We start from the raw sequence: 25,522 nt of genomic DNA on the forward strand, positions 1-25,522 counted from the left end.
TTTTTTTTTATTAACAGTACGGCTGGATATTATGTAAAATGTAACGTTTGTAAACGACAATTTGTAAACGAGTTATTGTTTTTACATATTTAAAATTTAATGATCTTTTCCTGCTCAGTATTTGCTTTAATTAAAACAATAATCATTGCTTTTAAATATTCCGAGAAATATTCACCACGTTTACAAATAACTAAATATCTATGAAACTCGTCATGGTTTGGGTTTAGTTAGAGATTGACCAAATTACATCATGATTTTTTAAAGTCTACAAGTTACCCAATTCTTCTGGAAAAGTTATATTGAAAGGGAAGGGCATTAGCTGTCAAATCGATGTTGATCGATTTGATAAGAATTTTCATGTTTAAATTATAAGATACTTAAACGTATATCCAAAAAACAAAACGTAAAAGACATACAATAACCAAAGCATGGATTGGATATTATTATCAGCATTTCGTATGTATTTGAGACAAGATCTATACTGATTATCCTCCACAGACTGCCGATGGATCATATAACCCGATAAAAGATAAAGAGATAGCGAGGACGTGCTTTCAAGGTCTGTTTGATTTTATACTATGAACGGAAAAAGTGGCAATCATTGTTTTTACCTGTAAAAGAAGGAAATTTTGTAGATCGAATCACTCTACAACCAAATGGTTCACCCTGGTTTTACTCACAATGTTGACATTATTTTCCTGTTAGAAGCAGCATGATTACGCCCCTGTTCATGTGTAAAAGAGGGACGAAAGATGCCAGAGGGGACTGTCAAACTCATAGATAGAAAATAAACTGACAACACCATGGCTTAAAATAAAAAGTCAAACAGACAAATAATAGTACAGATGACAAAACATAGACAAAGCAACACGAACCCCATATGATCTCAGGTGCTCCGGAAAGGTAAGCAGATCCTGTAAACCATTTATAGGTTAGTGGTTGAATTAAAGGTCACATGAATACGGATTCAATAAGGTTAAATTATTTACCTGGGTGCAGTTTTTGAGCTTATTTTGACAAAGTTTTGCCAAACTGACATGACTGCTTTTTCATTTTGTGGTTTATTTTATTAAATCTATAGAAATGCATGAAAATGATTGCACACGAAATGCTGATACATATTATCAAGCCCATGCATTGTTCCTTGTCAAGTGATTAAACAATCATGTCAATTTTTGATATTATGCTTACTTGAGTTTATTCTAAACAACTACAATGTAAATATTGAAAGTTGACATTAAGCATTGCTTAAAACATCTTGTTTACTTATTGTTTGCTTATTTGTGGAGAATGAGTAACATTACAAAAATACTGAACTCCGAGGAAAAAGTCCCTAATTAAATGTCAAAATCAAAAGCACAATCCCCGAGGGTATCACCAGCCCAGTAGTCAGCACTTCTGTGTTGACTTGAGTTATCATTGATATGTTCATAATAATAAATTAACTGTTACCAAAACTTTGAATTTTTGAAATACTAAGGCTTTTCAACCTCAGAAATACATTACCTTAATACCTGTATTTGGCAAAACTTTTAGGAATTTTTGGTCCTAAATGCTCTTCAACTTCGTACTTTATTTGGCCTATTAAACATTTATTTTTATTCAAGCGTAACTGATGAGTCGTTTGTAGATGAAACACGAGTATAGTGTAAATATAAAATTTTAATCCTGGTATCGATGATGAGTTTATTTATTCACATCTAAAAACGAATGGATTACAACTGTTAGACCAATCCAATAATGACCAATTATGTCAAATCATGATGAAATCATTGTACTAATCGCCATATTTGACGCTGTGTAAATATGGTGGGAACTTGCGGAAATGTCAACAAACTGGATCCTCTATTAGAACTAATTTTTGAGAATAGTGGCATCAAGTTTTGAATTTAGTCACGTTCAGTGCAAGTTTGTGATAATCATTGTTGATGTTTTTCCCTCGGTTTTGTTTTCTGTTAATCGATTTATGATTATTGAACATCTATATACGGCTGTTGTCTTTATTGAAATTAATCAAAGAGCTGAATAGCTCTGAGGGGAAAGACGGCCCTTGTTTCTATTTCATTTTTTGCTGGTGGGGGTTATCTTTTGATAGTCTTCATATAAAGAATGGAAAAAAGAACAGCTAGAACATGTGGAAGGTTGACACTATTGGAATCAATTGTTGTTTAATGTAATTTCGTTTCTTTAGTTTAGGATTCAATTTAGACCAATGGAAGAGATCTGCATCTTCTAAATCTAAACATTCAATTAAAGTTGATAGTTAATTATCTAAAATTCAACTAGTTGAATTCTGCCATTTAACAACAACTACAATTATTTTTGAAATCTTAATAGTGTACGACTGAACTGTAGGCTAGGGCCATTTTCCATTTTTTTTGTGACAGTACTCTTAAAATTTTTATTTTTTTTCTTAAGAAAGTTAGGACTGAAAAATCTATTCAGTTTTTTAAATTTCCATTGATAAAGTTCCCAGTTATATCTCTCATCACAGTGATACAGGTAATAATAAAAATAACAATATGATTGATGTAAACTGTGTGAAGTTTGTTTCCAAATCCTACATTTTGAAATATTTGTAAAATTTCATGAATAAATAGGTTTAAACTTCAAAATGCAACATTTGTATTTTTTTGTAACTATTACAATGATTATATTGGTACACAAAATTTAGTTTTAATGAAAGACTACTTATCATATACTAAATGTCACATTTAAAGTGTTTATTTTAGTGGATAATTAGCTCATAAATTAAGGTGCTCCTGAATTGGAGGAAGATTCTCAAAACAGACTTTTACAGAAAAAAATGGAAAAGATCGTTTCTCTCCCCGATCTCATGTAGCCCCTCGGACTTCCTGTTTACTTTGAAAGTTGTTGACCTACAAATTAAAGTATTGCATGTTGATGTTTAAATCATCTACAGCAAACATCATTATGTTTAAATTCAACAAATACTATTTTTTAATAAGTGCACAATCTTTGAGAATGATTTAAATAACCAGTGAAGGATATCCCTGCTTATGCGTAGTGTGGCATTCCAACAATGACGTCACTATAAAATATAATGTAGGTTGGATATATTTAGAATATCTCGTCATACTGATTTTTCCGGATTGTAAAAGAAACGTTAATTGTGTAAAGGAGAGCTCGATATACGATAATTTCGAGAGAAACGGAAGGGAAATGTGTAAAAAAAAGTGTTTAAAGTCAATTTATTCATTTGTGTCTCCCCATCTCATCATTCTTAGTCAGATTTGTTGGGGGGTTTTCCACACTATAAAAACAAAATGAATGATGTGAGGGAATGTCACTCTGGTCAACCCCATTGGGGATTGACGGCTTGAAGCCGTCTTCCCCAAAAAGATAATGGTTTTCTTCAAACTTCATACAACCTTCTAACCAAATACAAAAAGCCTAATAACTAAACCAGCATACTAGATACTAGAAAAAAGTACTGAATTCTGAAGAAAATTCAAAAAGAAAGTCCATAATGAAATGGCAAAATAAAAAGCTCAAACACATCAAATGAATGGATAACATGAAAATGATATGTTAGCAATGTCCCCGCTGGCAAATTTTCATGGAAGGCTAATTAAGAGACTGATGCAGAAGAAGCAAATGCTCATAGGTTGGCAATTTTCATAAATGTTGACACCAGCATTTTAATTCAGAGTATGATCTCGATAAATACGTGTTTTGTTGAAATCCTAGCACTATGTATTTTTGTTGGCAACCAATATATTTGATTAAGGATTTTTTCCTTACAGCAAAATATAACTCTTTTCATTGAAATATAGGCAAAGATATGACTCCCAGTATGTACACCGAAAGATAAGTTAAAACTCCAATGTGCCTTTCCTGGATACCTCATATTTTAATTTAACAGTATCCAGACACTACATTGTTGGGATTTGGCAGAGAGAGGCATGAGTACATGTAAGACTCTGCATGTTATTCTTGACAGCAATTTGGACTATACAATATGTGCATGAGTTTTCAGTAGACCCCTTCCAAATAATAAGATCAATCTTCAGATATCAACTGACCACTAATTCTTATAATTTTCACAAAGTACATGCTGTTAGTTCAGAAATTATTGTGAGGTTTTTATTAATGTGAATTATGTGTCCAGACGAGTATTGTAGTAATAAAAACTTGCATTCTTATATAATAGGCAGATTTTACTGAAATCACAAAAATTAATCTCGCAACATCCATTTTACAAAAATCACAATAATAAATGCATGCAATAATGTCTAATGACTATTATAGACATGCTTGACAATTTGTATTTTCCAAAGGCATATTTTACAGAGGGAACCGACCTATCAATGTCCATGAGATGCCTTATGGTTATCTAATTTTGCATCTGTCCAATGTTTTATATGCATGGTTTATAAGATAACTATTCAAAAACAGATCATGGAAACCTACAATGAAAATCCAAAAATTAAAATGGGATTTTTGAGAAATATTCATATCAAGTTCTATAAAACATCCAAGTTATCTATGAATAAGATTGCTGGAAAAACAAAGCTGACCAATGTGTTGTTGCACAAGAAGACAAACATGGTAGACCAGACACATTGCTAGTTAAAACAGGTGAAATAAACGTCACATGTCATTGAACTTAGTGTGTAACTATTTGAGGCTGAATATTTACTTTATTGAAATGCATTCCTTATAACATATGACCATTGATATGTTTTTTGGTAAGTAGACATAATCCTTGATTATCTTTTTTTAACATGACAAATGTTTCCATGTTATAGGCCACACCATGGGTGCCATTTAAAGCATGATCTCTAACATACTCTCTGTAGCATATGTTTTCATTGTTTATGTTTTGGTTTGTCTTGTTCAATCATTAAGATTGTTGTGAAATGTTGTGCACTATTTATTGTCTGTCATTACTATTTTTTTCAATTCATTGTTCTATTTATGATATTTTAAATTGTCTGCTTGTTCTCATTTTCACCTCATTTTCCTTAATAACTTTTCTAAACTCATACAGTGGCCTTCCAAGGAACATTCAATTGTTGCTTATAATAACCAGGGTAACTGAAGTAAAAATAATACAATGTAATACTGTAGATATATGATTTGTATTGGTATCCTTTGTTTAAAAGTAGAGCGTATACATAACAATAGTGCAGATAAAAAAAATAAAAATATCACACATATAGATGTTTTTCAAATACAGGTTGTGTTTTTTTCCATGTATTATTTTGTTTGTCATTTATATCATAATCTCCACTGTCTGTAGGCTATTCATAATCAACATTGACTAACTTCAACACTTATTTCATAACAGTTTGACAAACAAAATTGATTCCTACTAACTCTACAATGTTTTTTCTCTATCTATAGCAATAAAATGCTATGTTTTTTTTCTAAAATTTTGTCCACCAGTTTGTTGATAACATAAAAATAAAATAAATATCAAGTTTTAATACAATTTATCTTGAGCATTTAGGTATTTAAATTTTTCAAATATAAGATATTTTCAAAAAGAAAATGATTTATACTTCACATATCATTAAATTCCAAATCTTAAAATTGTTATGAGAAAAAAAAAACATTATGATCTTTGGAATATATGATGATATAAAAATCAATATATTGTTTGCTCAATCAATTTATAAAAAATTTCAATTAAAACATGAGTTAACAGCTTTGAGGCATTATTGATTCAATAAAAATTCAACACATTTTATAAATTATTAAATAAAATATACATATGTATTAAAAACTGAAGCCCACAGGATTAAAAACAAACACTCGTGACATTTAACTAAAAACTTGCTTCAAAATTAAACTTCATTAATAATTAAGTATACAATAAAACAAAGATCTATTGAATTCATTTTGTATTAATAAGACAATTGCAGTTACATGTACATAAGCATTTATTTATTTTTTCTTTTCTTCAAATTCATTTTTTTTAAGCAAGCAAAGCTAAAGTAGATATAAATATTTTTACAGTAATATTACATGTAATGTCCATATTTAATGTTTTACTAGATATCACACCAATAATATTTATAAGAATGAGGCTTAAAGCTGGAAACCTGCAACTAATGCTGAAAGACTTTTATCATGTCAAATATTTTTTTTCATATGAAAATGTATATGAAATTGTTCATAAATGTGTTGTCTTAATTCATCCCAGTCTATAAAATTTTCCTGAATTGTCAGTTCGATCACATGAGTTTTTTTTGCAATATTTCTACAATTATTTGAGTGGAAGTAAATAAATTCTGTCTAAGTTGAATGTAATTTTAAAAGAGTGACATCTATTGAATTTACTATATGATATTTAGATTTGAATGTTCATTGATTGTATCATTCAATAATTATCAGAACAAGAACTGTGTAGTGACAGCAGAACCAAATCATATTGCTTCAGTCCTACATATCATGTTAACATTACTCTTCCTCAAACCATTGTGCATGTAAGAGGGGGATAGGACCTTTATTGGGACTCCAGGATCAGGTGTTTTTAATCTTGGGATTTCATGATTTACCATTTCGGGATCTGGGAATTCTTTTTTCGAATTTCAGGATGTCAGGATTAAAATTTATTCAAATTCGGGATCTCAAGATTTCATGTTTTTAAGCCCAGGATTTCGGAATCAGCACTTCTCCTATATCCCCCCTTTATGTATATAGTAGATAATATATACTGTAAACTAGATATTAGGAAGATTTTTTCATTATTGCAAAAATTGAAAGTTTTGGTATGAAAAAAAAATTGAATTTACAGTAATATATAATGAAACTGCTGTTTAAAAATGTACTGAAATGAAAAAGACATATTTTACATTGTTAAAATTCAAACATGTCAAAAGCATTCAGGCACTTTCACAATGCTATATTTATTTTGTTCTTGACAAGAATGAAAACTTTGGCTTCAATTTTTTTCACACATTTTGATAGTTTACTGGATCAATAACAATGTCTAATCATTCATCCAAATCTTCATAATTTAAAGCCTCATTAGGGAAGAAGAGAGTTTTTTTCTTGTCTGATACATCCTCTAATGACTTATATGTCAGGTTTTTATCCTGGAGATTACTGGGTAAGCATGAGATACTTCGTCGTGTTGACCGTCTGACAGGGGTAATAACAACGCATGGGGAGGTTCTCTTCACATCACTGGCAGACTTTCTTCTCCTGTAAATAGTTAAAAGTATTATGAAAATCAATGAAATAATACAATTGAAATAGGAAGTGCACATTAGAACTATGTTGAAACAATTGTATGGAAGTGATTGAAATCCTGTCAGTGGTTTGGTTCAATATAAAAACTAGATAATGTGGTAAGATTGTCTATGAGAACACTTTTCATATTAAAACCAAATGACATAGAAATTAATTTAGTCCCTTTATTATAATTTATTTGAATCAAAATTAAAATTAAAAGTGAGCAATGAATAAGGCACTATGGATTGAAGAATGTTGAGGCATTTGAAAATGGCTGTTAACTTTTAGACAATTAATGATGTTCAATAAAAAAAACCAGTAATTAAAGAAAAACAATGTAACATAAAACTTTCTTAACAAAATGGAAAAAGCTTGTGTTCAAATTTTACGACAAAAATTCATTGTTTATATTACCTTATCATATCAAATCAACAAGGTTTGCATTTACTTATCATGCTTATATTGGGTGTTGTTTTTGGATAATTTTTAACTACACCCTATCAACTGATCTCTCAAACTATCAATTCCTTTAATAAACATGATAAAGAAAACTACCAATGACTTATCAAAATTAATTGAAAATGTGCCCATGGGACAGATGCCCCACTTGAATACAAAATTACAAAGGGGCATAACTCCAGAAATGTAATAGGGCTGCCACCCAAATTCAAATTTGATCTGAGTTTTGTAGTATTAAAGATAGTGAATAAGTTTCAATTGTAATATTTGGTTATTGCAAACTAAAGTTAGAGAAAAGAAACCAATTTCGGGACATTCTTATGTACAGAAGGGCTTACAGACAAACAAGGATTTACCTTAATGCCCCCTGTGCTATGGTGGGAGCATAAAAATTATTGAGAGGATTTATGTATAACATTCTTGCATATAAAACATCAAAATTGTTGTCTGATGGTAAAACCTGTGTACTTACTTTTTAGACAGAGGAGTCATTTGTCTGACAGTATATTTAATAGCACTGGATTCAAAGATATTCTCTTCCTGAACATCTGCTGTACTTCTTCGTCTTGCTTTCTTCTCTCTCTTCTGACAAATGTCTTTTACTATACTGGTCAGAGCTGTGGCTAATTCATGTGCTGGCTGTAAAAAAAATGTACTTATTTTTAAAATAGCTACAAATGTATGACGTGAAACTTTTATGTAAATTTTTTCTGAAGATGAAAAGTTCTCATAATTTAGGCTGTATATTATATTGTAAAAATACAGTATTTCTTATAAATATCAGTACCAAATAAGAGACGACTGATTTCAACCTATTATATAGTTCCCTTCTAATTTTTGATGCTTTATGGCCACTCAAACATAAGCCTTTGGAAATGCTTCATATAATTTCCATTCTCAATTTTAATCTTATGGTCTAGTTTTGTACATATACATCTTTAACATATAACCTGCAAAATTGCAGCTGATGACAGTGTCAACACGGTTTCAGATAAATTAGATGGGAACAAAAAATTAATCAAATTCACTTCCGGGGAGAAAGAAAATCTTCCTGTTAACCCTTACTATGCTGAATTATTTTCAGAAAATGTCTAATTTTTTGTTTATTGTTGGTCATCAGGTGCAAAAAGCGTCTATTTTGACAATTTTTCGTCCTTTCTTTTGACCCACCCAGTGATGCTGGTAAAGGTATCCAGCTGTAGCCTGCATGTAGAGTGGACCCTAGTTAACAAATTGACCCCAACAGTTGTTAGGTGGTAGTGAATCTGATCTTGGTTCAGCAGTCTACAGAAGGTCATTTTGACCCAAAACACGGAATTTGATGATTTTTTCCAATTTTTTACTTCAAATAGACCTAAAACCGGAAATAGTCATTTCCTATGGGTATTTCATTAATAATAACGATCAGTAGTTATATGCCATTGGGTTTGCACTATTTTTGCCTCTGAACTTGATGTGTAAGACAGATGAGAAGCCCACTCCTCCAGAAAACCGAGTTTCAGCTGATTGCAATTTTCCAAGACCATATTTGTGCTCAAAATGCAATTTATACATGAGAAACATGAATATGGATAGCCTCAGGTTGACAGAACATGCATAACTTTTAAAACAAGTATCATAAAGCAGACTTCTAAAAGTATGGCATGCCATTGGAGCCATATAATGGTGGTCTGGGTACACCCGTCATATGACGGTCACCGCATGGTAAGGGTTAAGGGCATACGATACAGTTTTGATCCCGTATTTACAGTTTGATGAAAATTTCATATAGGCTATTTTTTGGCTGATTAAATCAAATATGTTATAAAAAATATACCGTCATGTGCTACTTTTTGAGTTAAATGAGGTTAAAATTTTGTATATTTGCTCAAAATTCGAATTTGTGGCCGCATTTTCCCTTTTGAAAGAAAACCATAACTTTTTTGTTTTAAAAGATAAACACAAATTGTTTTCTGTTAAATAATTTTTAATTTCTGTATTGTATTAGTATCCTAAAAATCTATGCATTTTTTATTCAGAAATAACTCATATTTATCAAATGGTCATGAATTGAGAAAAAAACGTATGTTTTTGCTGTATTTTTATCAATATTAAAAAAATTGCCCTATTTACAGTTTTATAAAATTTGGTTCACATAATCTCCCTGCAAAATGAAACAAAACGTTGTTTTAAAAAATAGGGGTCCATGCACTCACTTTCAAATTAAATCAGTTTGAATGATAAAAATCAGTCGAAAAATGCATCTTTTTCCGATATGTCACAGTTTGACGTCGAGAAAATAACATTTTACGTTAGCAACGTCATTACCTCCCCTGTAACTGTATAGTATGCCCTTAAGAGAGGTATTTGGCAAGAAAAAAAGAGAGAGAGCATATTCAATCTTCATCACTTATCCAAATAGCCCAATAGCAGGAGTGAATCCTAGCGAGGGAGTAACAAAAATTTGCTTCTGCAAGTTTGCAGATTTTTATATTGTTGTGGTGATATTTAGATTAATCATATATTGTGTCCTTCATTTATAAATTACATTTCATATTGTGGAATCATTATTCTTTGTTGGATATAAATGTTCACAGGTTTCGTGGATACAGGTGAACAACAAATTTAATGTTCAACAAACGATTTTTTTTATATAGGTTTGTATGCAGACTTTAGTCTTAGTTGCATAATTTTTTTATTAGTTGTTAGTGGCTTTGAACTAGCTGTCAGATAACTGTGAGTACTCTCAGATCTGTTCATTGTGTCTTTTTGTGTCGGGATGTATAAGTACTGGGCCACGTCCACTTGTATTTTTGTCCTTCTGATGAGTTAAGCCTTTTTCAACTGATTTTTATAGTTCGTTCTTATGTTGTACTGTTATACCACTGTCCCAGGTTAGGGGGAGGGTTGGGATCCTGCTAACATGTTTAACCCCGCCACATTATTTATGTATGTGCCTGTCCCAAGTCAGGAGCCTGTATTTCAGTGGTTGTCGTTTGTTTATGTGTTACATATTTGTTTTTCGTTCATTTTTTTACATAAATAAGGCCTTTAGTTTTCTCATTTGAATTGTTTTACATTGTCTTATCAGGGTCATTTATAGCTGACTATGCGGTATGGGCTTTGCTCATTGTTGAAGGCCGTACAGTGACCTATAGTTGTTAATTTCCGTGTCATTTTGGTCTTTTGTGGATAGTTGTCTCATTGGCAATCATACCACATCTTCTTTTTTATATTTGTCAAAAGCACAAAATAAAAAAACCCCGAAATATAAGTTTCCCTAAATCCATGAAAATTGTAATCCACACAATAAATGAATCCACAGTAGATGTTACCTTTAATTTCATGCCAGGATCAACATTTATACTACCTTCCATTGAACAGTGAAATCCATAAGACAAAGTATGTACTGACCTGAGCTGAATTGATAACAGCTTCTTCATACACTTTCAGTACTTCCTCTAAGTCTTCTCTTCCTTTCAATACATTGGCTTTACAGATATAAAACTTGGCATACGTCTGTGATAACTGTATGTTCTGTTTTATAGAGTCCAGCCAACTTAGGATGTCTTCTCTTGGACAACCCTTTAATAAATACATATAATTATCTACCAAAGTCTTTACAGATATAAAACTTGGCATACGTCTGTGATAACTGTATGTTCTGTTTTATAGAGTCCAGCCAACTTAGGATGTCTTCTCTTGGACAACCCTTTAATAAATACATATAATTATCTACCAAAGTCTTTACAGATATAAAACTTGGCATACGTCTGTGATAACTGTATGTTCTGTTTTATAGAGTCCAGCCAACTTAAGATGTCTTCTCTTGGACAACCCTTTAATAAATACATATAATTATTTACCAAAGTAAAAATCTGACTGCAGAAATTAGTAACAGATAAAAAGAAAGCATTTGAGTGGGATTACAATTAACCCTCAGATGAGGGAGCCATTCTGACAGGTTTGACAGTATTATAAAAGGACTGTCTAAATCAAAATGAAAATACTACTGTTTTTTATTCTCATTCAAAATTTTTAATTTTTGCATTACTATTTTCGAACTTATAATAATAAAAGAAAAAGAATTTGTTTTACAAGGTGTGTAAAATGCTTTTATCTTGTATAAAGGATAATTAAGTTTTAAAACAATATACTTATTATGTTATGTTGTATTTATAGATAGAGAAAACTACTGGTAAACAAAACAGTTCTTTGAAATTTTGAAATAAATGAAGGAACTTTCATAAAAAAAAATTATAGAAAATTAACCCATCTACTTAGACAAGCATAGAGCCTCCAAAATAAACATATGGAATATACAACCTCCATTCAACCTAAATCCTCAAAACAATATAACCATGAAAACATGAGAAATATACCCTCTATCAAACTTACAGCCTCAAACAATGTGGTACATTCCTCTAACATGGAATCTAATTCTTCTAATGCAGCATCCCTAAACTGGTCCGCTAAGTTTACTGCTATGTTGTCTTCACGATCAATTGTGGCTTTCTAAAACAAAATTGTTTGATATTAAAATAACATACATTTAATAACTTTTTGATTTACTAATTAAATAAGTTGATGGATGAAAACTTGTGCAGAGATGGAGAATTATTTAACTTTTTCAAAGATATTCATTCTTATATTTGTTTGTTTTGAATAAACCTGTATATGATTTGGATTTTTCCTGATACATGTAGTTAAAATGTTTCATATATGTTTATAAAATTCATGTATTTAAATATATATATATAGTAAAATTTCAAATTGTTTGAACGAGTCTGTTTACCTGTTCTGTGAGTTCCTCAACAGTCAAACTCCTTTTTATACAAGAATCAGTAACAGAGTCTGTCTTATTGTTGTCATCATGGAAACACATCAGGTGTCGGAACTTAGATGGTGTTTTCCCTTTAGACTTCAACCATTCATCAAGTTTATTTCTGAAAAACAGAATTGCAATTTAAAAAAAAGGTTAAAAAAAGTTTAAACTGAGCATCAATTAAAATATATAAAGACAATCAAATCTGTTTACCCTTTGAACACAGCAGATACAAAACATTTAAAAAATTCCAAGATTTTGACACATTAAAATACATGTTGCATTTATAAACAATTCTGCTAAGCTTGTACATGTTGCATTTGGGCTATTTAAAAAAAAATGATGCCAAAGTGTGACAAACATGGTAAAAAATTAAGTCATTGCTAATCGTTTTTCTATCATTTTTCTTTAATCCAGAGACATTCAAGTTTACAAAACTACCAAGGGTTAATGCAAAATAATAAAAACAAAAATTTTAACAACATTTTACTCATAAGAATTCATCCACTTTTCAAAGGAAACAACAAAATAATAATATTAACATACAAACATAAATAAGAATATAAATCTCAATGTAATTTTTTTGTTTGTTGCAATAAAGGTACTAAATGATTTTCCTGCAATTTTGTTTTTACTTATAAACAGTTTTTTCTTTTAAATATGTAAATTTCACCAATTTTTAGTGTATTCTTTAATATCTTATTTCAAAAGTTTGTATATCTCTTTGCAAAAGCTTTCATTTTATATTAAAATTATAAGGAAGCAAACATATATGATCTAATTACATCCTCTGAAAATTTCAGAACAATTGCTTCAGTCAATTCTAAGTTTTCTTCATTTAAAAAATACAAACATGTGGTTTTTATCCTTTTGTTACACTCCTGACATATTTTTTCAGAAACTGTAAGACTGTTTTTTAATGGAATGTTTAGAAAATCAGTATAAATATCTATTTTAAATTTAGGGACGACATCAAAAGTTCAATGAAGGATAAAAAACTTAATTCACATAGTTTTTTCACTGACCCCCACACCCTCCCTCTTAACTTAATTTGGGAAAAATTGATTGACCAATAGGGATATATGTAAAATCGATTTTAGATTAACAAAACTTGCAGCAATGTTGACCCCCCACCCCCAAACTATTTGATTTAAGTTTTTTATCCTACATCGATCTTTTGATGTCGTCCCTTACAATCTCACAAATAAATAAATCTATTAGATATTTGATTACATATTTTTTTAATTTCTGAGCAAAGAGCAAGCTTTTAACATGTTTAATGAGAATTACACTTTAAATTTTTAAGAATCTTTGGTGAATAGTGTGCAGAAAAATCACTTTTACAAGACAGATCGGCTTTCTCATTACATTGTAAAGATGTTACAATTATTTTAATAAAGAATCATGTTGAATTTTGTTATAGATAAGCTACATCAGAAACTTGTCAGGAGTGTAACAAATGTTACACTCCTGACCATAATTTATTGCTACCATATTTTTTAACTTGAAACTGACCTGAAATCATGTAGAGTCATTATATTTCACATATTATTTTAGTGCAAATTAAGAACAGGTTAAAAAAAATTATATACTTCTTACATATTTACAAATTTTGCTAATAGTCTATTTAAAAAAAAAGATGGCTTTCCTTTAAACCTTGTTCAGTCTCTTGTTTGATACTATATATATGCTGTTTTTATGTCAGATAATGTATTATGATAAGTTTGTTCGTACTACCAAAGATGGTAGCAGTATGTGCTCTGTATATTAAAAATTGTCCAAAAATGTACCCAAAAATGTCAGGAGTGTAACGCTTTAAAATGTTTAAGTGTAACATTCATGTTATTTTTTATAGAAACAATGTTGTTATTATTGGTTTTCTTTTCTTGAATCTGAGTGTGAACACCATCTGTTGCATATTTTCAGTTACAAACATGCCATTATTATGGCCTTTATTGCATGTTTATGCACAATACTTGTATGTCAGGACTGTACTACATTTAAACAAGCTAGTTCAATTGCAATTTTAGTTAAAAAATTTCAAAAGTAATGATGTAGACTTGTATTCTGTGTTAAGCTGAGGTGTAGTAATGTCATTTTATAATAATTGTCAGCTTGTTTTTCTTCCAATAACTTACCTTTGCTAATAAGATTAAAATAAGGCATTTTTTGTGTTACACTCCTGACATTGAAGTATTGAGCCTACAAAAGCAATGAAGGCCATAATAATGGCATGTTTGTTACTGATAAACTGTAACAGGTAGTGTTCACTGAAATTCAAGAAAAAACAACAACTATAACAACATTGTTTCTAAAATAAAATACATCTTAACCCAGTTGTTACACTCCTGACAGACCTGGGTAGTCCTCTTATTGTAACCATAATATTCCAGTAGTAGAACTTCAGGGTCAACTGGATGCACCTGTGCCAAGCTATGATACTAAACAAAAAAAATAAACCGTGCAAGATGTACAGAAACATGTTATTTCACTTACAAAGACATTTTCTGGCAGCATATTGACTTTTACTAACATTTTTTTTTTTACACAAACTTATTTGACTTACCTTATGAGGCTCATAAAAATGTAAATATATGGAAGAATTGAACAAGAAATCATAGTCAAGATATAATAGTTGGATGAAAGATATTGTTTGGTATTGTATCTGCCCTTATTTATTCTATATCATCAATGAATGCACATGCTTTCTTCTAAATGTCACACTAAAAGCGTTACACTCCTGACATTTTGAGGTACAATTTTGGACAATTTTTTTTAAACAGAGCACATACTGCTATTATCTTTGGTAGTTAGGACCAACTAATCATAATACATTATCTGACCTAAAAACATTACAGATATAGTATCATACAAGAGACTGACAAAGGTTTAAAGGAAAGGCATCATTTTTTTTGAAATAGCCCATTTATAAACAATTCTGCCAAGCTTATACATGTTGCATTTATAAACGATTCTGCCAAGCTTCATTCCAATCCAAGAAGTTAAGGAAACCGAATTTTCAGTCCCTTTTTTTTTTAAACTTTCATGCAGATCCTGGGGTTACATGAAAGACCAGATACATGTACATTTTGTCCCTTAAACCTCAAGGACATGTATAACAGGCTCACACATTATACAATTTTAAAAGTAGTATAGAATTTTGAAATATACTGATTTGCAAAAAGATGAAAAACAACTCAAACATTTTTTTTAAAAATGATAATATTAAATAATGGTACATGTATAAACCTTTAGAATTATATTAGTTTAAGTTAACATGTTATAATGCTAATATCACTAATAATTGCTTACATGAACTTTAATTTTGAAAGAAAATATATTAGCATTGGGTTAACATCAGTTTCAGCATTAAAAGACCGGTTTTACAATGACAATACACCTCATTGTAACATTGCATGCTATATTATTATAATCATTAATTTGAGTTGGTATTTTTTTTAAAAGAAACAGATTTATAAGCTATGACCAACTTGTTTCCGAATCCTATTATTATTGTATATATTTGTATGATGATATATTTGTAATGATGCAAATAAATATGTTAAACTAAAACAATATACCTCATGACAACTTGTTCTTCATTATGGCGAGGTTTCTTGGCTGAGTATTTAGGTGTTGGCTGTCTGTCACTAATCACATTATCTACAGGTCTCTTGGGTGTCTTCCTAAAAGTACTTGTATTGTGGTCCACCTGTGTATCTGGACTGATAAATCTGACACTTCTACCATGATCGGGAGTTTTACTAACCCTGTCGACTCCTTCTATATCTATACTAGCAAAACATGACTTTCTCTTTAGTATACTTGCTGGTTTGGCTTTTCTCTGTTCTTTATGTATATCTGAATGTCTTCTTGACCTCTGACCCACTTTACTTTTAGGAACATTTGATTTCACTTTGTTGTTATTCACACCAGAACTTCTACAATGTGAATTCACATTTACTGAAGAAATGCTACGTCTTGATTTAACAGAGAAACTTTGTCGTGAATTCACATCTTTATTTGATACACTTTTTCGTGAGTTTTCATTATTAGATACACTTCTTCGAACATCGCCATTACTTGATAAACTTTTTCCAGAGTTTCCATTTTGATTTAGTTTTGAATTTTCTACTTTGATTGATTTGGTAAGAGTAATATGAAATTTGTTATTTGATGTGCCAGGGAGAGATTTCCTGGAGTTTCCTGCACATGTGTCTGGAAGGGATTTCCTGGGTTTTCCTGCAAGATTTGGTACTTTATTAACATGTCCAAATGACTTCCTTACATTAGATGTTGAGGTCTGTACCTTTTTAGCTTCTGTCACTGAGCCTGTCGTCTTTCTATTTACTGGAGCAGACTTAGAAATCTGTTTTTCTGGAAGAGGCTTCGATCCCCTTGGTTTGTCTGTCAGTGTGTTGGTCACTAATTCTATAAAAGGTTTTTTATTTTCTTTACAATGTTGACTGACTGTAGATTGATGCGCTGTTGGTTTTACTCCTGTGAAACTTCTTTTCTTTGTACTCCATGACTTTGGACTAGGGTTTTGTGGTTTTAAAGTATCTATTTTACTTGAAATTTGCGATCTAAAAAGTAAAATATTCATAGAACTGTAAAACATACAATTAAATTTTGTAAACCTCGGATTTAAAAGGGCATTTTTAAATATGTATGTCGCATATTTTATATGTACACACAAATGTACATTGTACATGTACATGACCATGATGACTGTATCAATGTATTAAATTCCTCATTATAATACCTACAAATAAAGTACAAAAGGAAAGACGTGTGTTCATGTTTGTACATATTCATGAAAGAAAAATGCATTAAAAAAAAAACAAACAAAAAAACTAAATATCAGCTGAGACACTGGCATGTATTTATCCAACTACATGTAATGACATTTTATTGTTTAGTTTGATTCTAAGGGTAGTAATAACAACCGATATGTGGAAAAAATACATTTGAAGAAATTCAATCTCAAAACGGAAACTTGTTTAAATGTAAGGGAGTTTTTTTTAAAACTTTGAACGTTCTCCAAATAGGACAAGGTCATCAAAGTAACAAAAACAACAATTTCTATGTACATTTGTATACAGTATACATAAAATAAAAGCATGCTATAAGCATGATTTAGTCTTCAAAACTTATTAAAATACTGGTTATATTTGTATTTAAAAAACATTCCCTTTATGGTACCTGTACTTGTATGTCACAAGTATGATTCATTAAAAGTTTTGGCCCTTTTATTTTTTTTTTTTACATCACATATGTCACATGTATCAGTTACAGTAAAAGTCCTCTTCTAAGTTCATTTTAGTCTCTTGTGGTGAGTTGTCTCAATGGCAATAATACCACATCTTCTTTTTTATATTAAAATAAAACATGTGTACAAAATGATTGGAGATGATATGTGATAATACCTTTGATCTTTCTTCTGTTTTTCTTTTTCATCTTTATACTTTTGAAACTTCTGTAAATATTCATCTGCAAGCAGTAAAAGAAAAAGGTTTATGATTAAATGAATAAACTTTTAAAAAAAGTTGTAAAAAATATTTAAATTGAAAAAAACATGCCGTGGTCAGCCAAGTATAAATACAACAGTATGCTAGTCAAATACATGTTCATGTTGGACTGTTGAAATTCATTTTGACCAATTGAAAATGAAATATCTTTTATTTTCTCAGCAGACAAAGCAAACATGTTGAAAGTAAAGACTAGAACGCACGATTTGTTTTATAAAAAACATTTTGTGCTTTTTATTTTCATTCTCAATCCATGCATGTCAAGATTGGGTGGTTTACTATTTACCAGTATTTACCGCCCTAGACAATACTCTTCAAGTGGTCAATACTGGCAAATTATACATAACTGGTCAATTGCAGTTGAAATTTTTAAGGTGTTTTTTACTTTTTATTGAAGTAAAACCTTGATAAAAAGCAAAATATATTTGATTTTTCATCTTTTAGGCCACAATGAAAAGAGGGGAGTGAAGGAGGGGGGTATCTGCACGGAAGAACACGTAATAAAATTCCCATTTCACAATGAACGAACAATTAAAAATTTCTTGCAAGTAGATCTTTTTACCTTTTTCAAGAGACACAATGAATAACGTACCTTTTTCACGGCTGCACATGAAATAATCAAAGAGCTGAAAGCTCTGAAGAAAAATGACGCCACTGTCTCTAATATTGGGATAGTTTTTATGCAAGTCTTGATTTTCACATACGGTAATTAGTTTAACAATGCAACATGTCTCGTAAGCATATAATTGATATTCGTATATGTGTGTGTGTGTGAAGTGAAGGTGACAACTGGCTGTTTTTTAAGACAAATGAATAGGTCAAGACTACCTGAATTGTACAAATAAATACCGTAGAAAGGCTTGTATATTTCTCACTGGTACATAGTCTGAATCCGGGTCCGTTCGCGCCCACTCATGTTTGCCCCTTTCACTTTCACACCCTACATGTTCGCACCCAATCTTAATTGGTTTTGTGTTTAATAACTCTGTAAGCAAGTGTTTTCTTATAAATATAATTGTTGTCATTGTCTCAAAAAAACGTGAGACAACATTTTTTTTTGTGTTGAATAAATCTTAATCATGTTTTAGATAGCGTATTGTTAAAAATTATAATAATCCTTTCTAAATAAAGTGGTATTTTGTCAACGTTTTATTTTGTGTTGAATAACTCTTAATCATGTTTTGGTTAGTGTATTGCTATAACTTTGTTTCATTGACTTCTTTCAAAATGAAGTGAGATTCTGATTATGTTTTTTTCTGTGTGTTGAATAGATTTTATCATGTTTTGGTTATAATAGTGGATTGCTATATTTTGGTTCCTATATTTTATTGTTTCGTTGTTTCAGATCAAAGGGACCAAGCTGTTAAAAACAATTATCTTTTGTGTTTTCCCTTAAAAATCTTCAATGTTTTACTCATACCAAGCTATAAATACATTCAGTATTTACACCAAAGCAATTTAAAACAACAATCATGATTTTCCAATTATTCAACTTGAATTTGAATTAAAATTGGGCGCGAATGAGTAGAGTGCAAACGGACCTTGGGTGGGAACGTGTGAGGTGCGAACGTGTAGGGTGCGAAAGTGTATTGGGCGCGAACAGACCTGATACCACATACTCTGAACCCCCTTCTCCCACAAAATATTAAGTAAATAATCTTTTTGTTACTGTTATCAAAGGTCTAATGAAACTCAGGTAATTTCAAACATTTGTCAAAGAATTCTAGTCAAACCGGCACCTGGTTAAATTGGCACCTGGACAAATCAGCACCTGGTTAAATCGACAACTGATTTAGTCAATTCGTCAACCATGTTAAATATGAATTTTAACAGTATTTTAAGCAAAAAGAGTAAAAAATAAGTAAGGGGTTGCCAGAATTTTTTTCAGTATTTAAGCAAAAAGAGTTAAATACTAACTTTCACAATTTTGGGTGTTCATGTACATTTTGTATATATTTATTTTTCTCAACTTAATGACTTTTTTGGTGTATTTTTAATGATATATAGCTTTCGAGACGCGACGGCCATACTTCCATGACGGCCCTAGGATGTGTCGGCCATACCGTCATATCGTCCATGGGACATATCGGCCACACATTGTAAGACGTATCGTCCACACTTTTAATTTTTTTTTTATTGAGTTTATTACATAAAATATAATACTAAAAATAAGTATTTGTTCATAATAATAACATAAATATGATTGTGTAGTACTTTTTTTCTGTACAGAAGATTTTATTTATTCTTGTAAGAGTTATCTTTGCTTGATCATCATCGCTCGTGTAAAGAGGTAATAATAAGCAATCAACAATCTTCTTAAATTTCCAACTTAATCATTACTTGATTACAGCTGATTACCTTGTTTTATATTTCAAAACTTAACTCATTGTTTTAATTATGACAGAAATTAGTCTCCCATTCGGATACAGTCATTAATATTTGTTCATTTCGTTCTATTTGCTATACGCAAGATATCAAACAATCATTTAGAAAACAATATGATATTTTAATATTTTATTAGATTAAACACATTCATTTACGTAAACATATAATGAGTAAACAAATGATATAACAATAATTAAGATGAAAAATAATGTAAAAACAGTATAATTTATTTAAAAGTTATAATAACCATCTATAAGTATCAAAATAATTCATCTATAACATTTAAAAAAAAAAAAAAAAAACATGGACGATACGTCTTTACAAAGTATGGCCGTTTTTGTACTATGGCCGTTTCATCTTTTCGGGGTATGGCCGTTTCATCCTATGGCCGTCATGGTAGTATGGCCGTTACGTCTTGCATCGGATATATATATGAGTAGTCAAAATAATTATTACGTCTGGCAAGGCTTTTTTAATTTTATTCTGGGACACCTTTCTATGACCGCAAGGCTATGTTAATTTTTTTCTGGGACGCCTTCCTACGAACTTCATAGGAAGACATCACAGAAAAAAAATAAGATAGCCTTGCCAGACGTCATAATTATTTGGACTAATACATGAGATATTGGATATGTTTATGCATTATTTAAACCAGTTGAGCATTTTACAGGATTGTTTGTTTAATGCTTTTTAAACTTTACTGAAAAAAAACCCACCTTAAATTTGCTTATTATTTGGCATGAAAATTTGATTTATTGAAAGGGACTCATAGTTTTTCATTTTATTTTAATATAAATTGTCTAATTGTTAAAACAACAGCTTTGGGTAAGGGCTTCGTTGTTAACCTTTATACACAACAACAAATTCACTATGTACTTGGTAACAGTTATTAATTAATTGAATAGAAAATATTATAACAAATATTATTGGATGCCGAATTGACGTCAAATAGGTGCCGATTTGACAAGATGCCAATTTAACCAGGTGCCGACTTGACTTGTACGTTTCAATTCCTCTGCGATCGTTTGCGGTATTTTCTTGAGAAAAACCTATTTTCCATCATCAAAGAGAAGAAGAAACTGCTTGAAAATGATTCTGGAACGCCTCATGATTGTTAAAATAAGTTAAATTCACTCAAAAAACAATTTTAAAACTTGCGATGTTTAAACAGGAAGTTTCAAAAGCACGTGTAAAAGAAGAAATTAACCGGTGAAAGTGGAAATCCGTACATAACAGATATCACTATAGTACGACTTTGAAAGCAAAAGTTCCATCCTTTTGTAAAACAGTCTTTAATATACCTATCACATTAATGTTTGAAGGGTCTTAAGCTTATTCAAACCATAAAAGTCGGTATGAAACACCAAAACGGAATGAACAATAACCGATTACGTTTTGTAGTTTACAAATTCTAAACTGGTTCCCGTCAAACTACAACTCTTTGTTCGAGTGTAGTGGAATACAAGCAGAAACCAGTTAGTTTGTAAACTGGTTCCTGGCTGATTACTACACAATGACCTCTCATGCATAATGATAACACAAGCAAATTCCAGTTTGTATAGAAAATAGTAAATACGAAACCAAGCGCGGTAGGCAGAGAAATGTAATGAAGTTCAGGTCGCCAGTTATGGAACAATGACTGCGTCATTTTCCAAAAATGGCACAAAATAACCGTTTACAACATTCTTAAAACCAAGGAGCATGATGGTTCGGATACAATTGCCATTGTTTTCATTGATACATGTATTAGTATTATTTTCAAAATTAATTCAACTGAACGTGCAATATGCACAGTAAAATGTTATTTACGAAATCTGAATAGTTATCATGGTTATTCCAATCCTCAATACAAGTGTATGAACAATGTACTTATTATTCTATATAATACTACTAAAAATGATTTATTTTCCCCATTTTTTCGCTATAACTATGAAATCTTCAGGCAACTCTGGATAGAAACAAGTGCATATGATGTATTAGAATGCACATAATTATAGTTCAAATAATTATGACGTCTAGCAAGGCTATTATCATTTTTTTCTGAGACATAGGCGTCCAAGACGAGGCTATTTTTTTTCTGGGATGCCTTGAAGGCTTCGTCCCAGAAAAAAATTAAATAGCCTTGCCAGACGTCATGTCGAAAAAATTTTAAATAAAATAAACATAAAGAAGGCAACAGGAGCTGATGGTATTCCAGCAAAAATAGTAAAAAATTGTAAATCTTATACCACAGCTGACAACTCTTGTAAACTGGTCAATTGAAAATAACTGTTTCCCTGATAAACTTAAAGAAGCCCAAATGGCAAATGACCCCCCTTCATAAAAGAGTGACCCACTATTAAAAACAAATTAAAGACCAGTTAGTGCTTTACCCATATTTTCTAATATCTTTGAAAAAATATATGAAATTCAATTAACTGATTATTTTGCTAAAATATTTAATCCATTTTTGTGTGCATTGATTTAGACGTGGACATGGATGTCAGACCACACTTCTCGGAGTGTTAGAAGACTGGCGTGAAGCTCTTGATAAAAACCAGTACATTGCAGCTGTATTAATGTAATTTTCTAAGGCTTTTGACTGCCTGCCTCACAATATTATGCTAGATAAATTATCAGCATATGGTTTAACCCCCAACGCAGTTACTCTTTTAAAGTCCTATTTATCTAATCGAAAACAGCAAATTAAAGTCAACAATGTTCTGAGTGGTTGGGCTGACATCCATAAAGGCGTACCACAGGGTTCGATACTATAGGGCCATTGTTTAACATATTTATAAATGATATTTTGCTTTTAGTTAAGAATGGTAGTTTATTTTAACTATGCAGATGACAATACATGTACTTTGTCTTTCTGTACTCCAGATTTCGATTTATTAATTTCAAATTTGGAATCTGTTTCAAAAAATCTTATTGAGTGGTTCAGGGTGAATAAAATGCAAGCAAATCCTGACAAATTTCAAGTTTTGGCTGTTGGCAAAAAGACCTTTGAAAAGAACCCATCTAAATGTATACATATTCTGTTTAAACTGTTTAATTATGTAAAATTTAAGCAGAATTTTGGTTATGAAAATTATCTTTCTTTAATTAAGAACTTTGATTTTAGAAGATCTATATGCAAATTACGTATTTCTGCTCATAAGCTTCAAATTGAAGTTGGTCGTTTTTCAAATATTCCACGAAATGAAAGAATTTGCAAAAAATGCTCCTCTGGCTGTGTTGAAGATGAAATCCATTTTTTAACTAACTGTGAAAATTTTAAATCGGATAGAGATGCTCTCTTTGACTTTGTTTGCCAAAGAATTCCGAATTTTTCTACACTTGATAATCAGCATAAATTTATTTATTTATTAAACTGTGAAGACAATCAGGTCCTTAATGCTGTTGGTAAATTTATTAAAGTGAATATGAGTTAGTAATTGTATTGTAACTGTATGTAAAAAATTGTTTGTATCTATGTATCTATGCAAATCAATGTTCTTTTGCCTTATTCATGTATGCTCTGTATGCCCCTTGTGGGCCCTTAATTGGAAATAAAATATGTTCTGTTCTGTTCTGTTCTGTTCTATTCAAAATTCGAACTTTACATGTGAAAAAACAGTAAAATTAATAGGCATTGAAATAGACTACCAACTAAATTTTGATGTTCATATCAGCTCAATCTGTAGGAAGGCATCATAGCAATTAAATGTTTTAAAACGTTTAGGCTCAGTTTTGGATAGACTTAGTAAACTTACTATATTTCATACTTTTATTCTTAGTAATTTTAATTTTTGCCCTTTGGCATGGCATTTTTGCACTGAGAAAAATTCCAAAAAAATAGAAAAGGTGCAGGAAAGAGCACTCCGTTTTGTTTACGAGGATTTTACCAGATCCTATGAGGACCTCTTACTTAAAGCTAAGGTGCCCTCCTTACAGATCAGACGGATAAGAACATTGGCTCTAGAAACTTTTAAAATTATAAACAATATAGCTCCTGCGTGCTTACAAAATTTGGTAAATGTCAAAAAATCTAAATATTCTTTCAGGTATGTTAATATTCTTGAAATTGCACAGGTAAAGTCAACCTGTTACTGTTAAAAAATCGTTCAAATTTGCTGCTGCTACTTATAATATGGAACAGCTTTCCAAATCATTTCAGGACTTAAAGTAGTTTTTCACATTTTAAAAGTCTTGTTCAGTCCTGGAACGGTTTGGAATGTCGCTGTTCTGCTTGCAGATAATTCTTGAGCTGTTTATTATTTATGTTGCTTTTGGTTGCTCTGGTCTAGTATGTTTTTACTTCATTCGAAAATTTGTTGCTCATTTTTCATTGCATGTTATAGCTATGTATGTAAGATTTCAACTTTGTATTACAGGTTGTTTTATATGTCAAAATGCACTGTTTTTATGTTATTTATATTCGGTCAAAAGCTCCTTAGAACTTGTGTTGCTTATTTATACTTATACCGAATCAAAATAAAGTTTTCTTATCTTCTCTTATCATAATTATTTGGCCAAACACAGTTATTGTCTGCACATTCACTTTGGAAACATCAATAAGGATCTGAATTAAAGGGAGTGCAACCAGTATTGTCATGTATTACTCTATTATACCTTTTTTACTCGATACAGCAGACATGATTCTTCAGTTTTCAACAAGGCAACATTGTTTTTGTTTTCTTGTTTTGGGTGATTTGAGAGATGGCGCACAAGCTCTGATTGGTCAGTGAATTTGTAATACTGAGAATGGAGACGGACTAGATATGAGTTTCCGTCATTCTTCTTCTTCCGAATACGGGAGTAGACTTTTCCTTTTTTACATTATTTTATTTCATCTATTATTTTTACCTTTGTCTTTTTTTTTTATCTAACCCATACTTTGATTAACTTTTAAAAATATAAAATAAATCTTTGAAAATCACCAGACAAATTCTTTAACTGAGTTTATCATGTTTATTGTCCATTCATATTTTTCAAAAATATTGCATATCTTCACTCTTTAGATCACTCAAATACAATACTATCAGAGGCGGATTTAGAGGGGGGGCCCAGGGGGCCCGGCCCCCCCCCCCTTTTTGGGAAAATATTTGGTTGCTTATATAGGGAATCATTGAAGCGTGACTGGAGCGGGCCCCCTCTTAGGTCAGTCAGTGGG

General features: G+C 30.8%; 1 protein-coding gene across 1 annotated transcript; it reads right to left on the reverse strand.

The window, feature by feature from the left end:
• Window positions 1-5,086: 5,086 nt before the first annotated feature.
• On the reverse strand, window positions 5,087-25,104 carry LOC143084979 (uncharacterized). The gene is made up of 8 exons (XM_076261087.1): window positions 24,982-25,104; window positions 17,899-17,962; window positions 16,051-17,055; window positions 12,440-12,590; window positions 12,043-12,159; window positions 11,059-11,229; window positions 8,138-8,304; window positions 5,087-7,176 (listed from the first exon to the last, which is right to left on the reverse strand). Exons 1-8 carry the CDS (start codon window positions 25,004-25,006, stop codon window positions 6,966-6,968), a joined length of 1,911 nt encoding a protein of 636 aa, XP_076117202.1. The 5' UTR covers window positions 25,007-25,104; the 3' UTR covers window positions 5,087-6,965.
• Window positions 25,105-25,522: the final 418 nt, after the last annotated feature.

This window comes from Mytilus galloprovincialis, chromosome 8 (assembly GCF_965363235.1).
Source record: "Mytilus galloprovincialis chromosome 8, xbMytGall1.hap1.1, whole genome shotgun sequence".
Taxonomy (NCBI): Eukaryota; Metazoa; Mollusca; class Bivalvia; order Mytilida; family Mytilidae; genus Mytilus; species Mytilus galloprovincialis.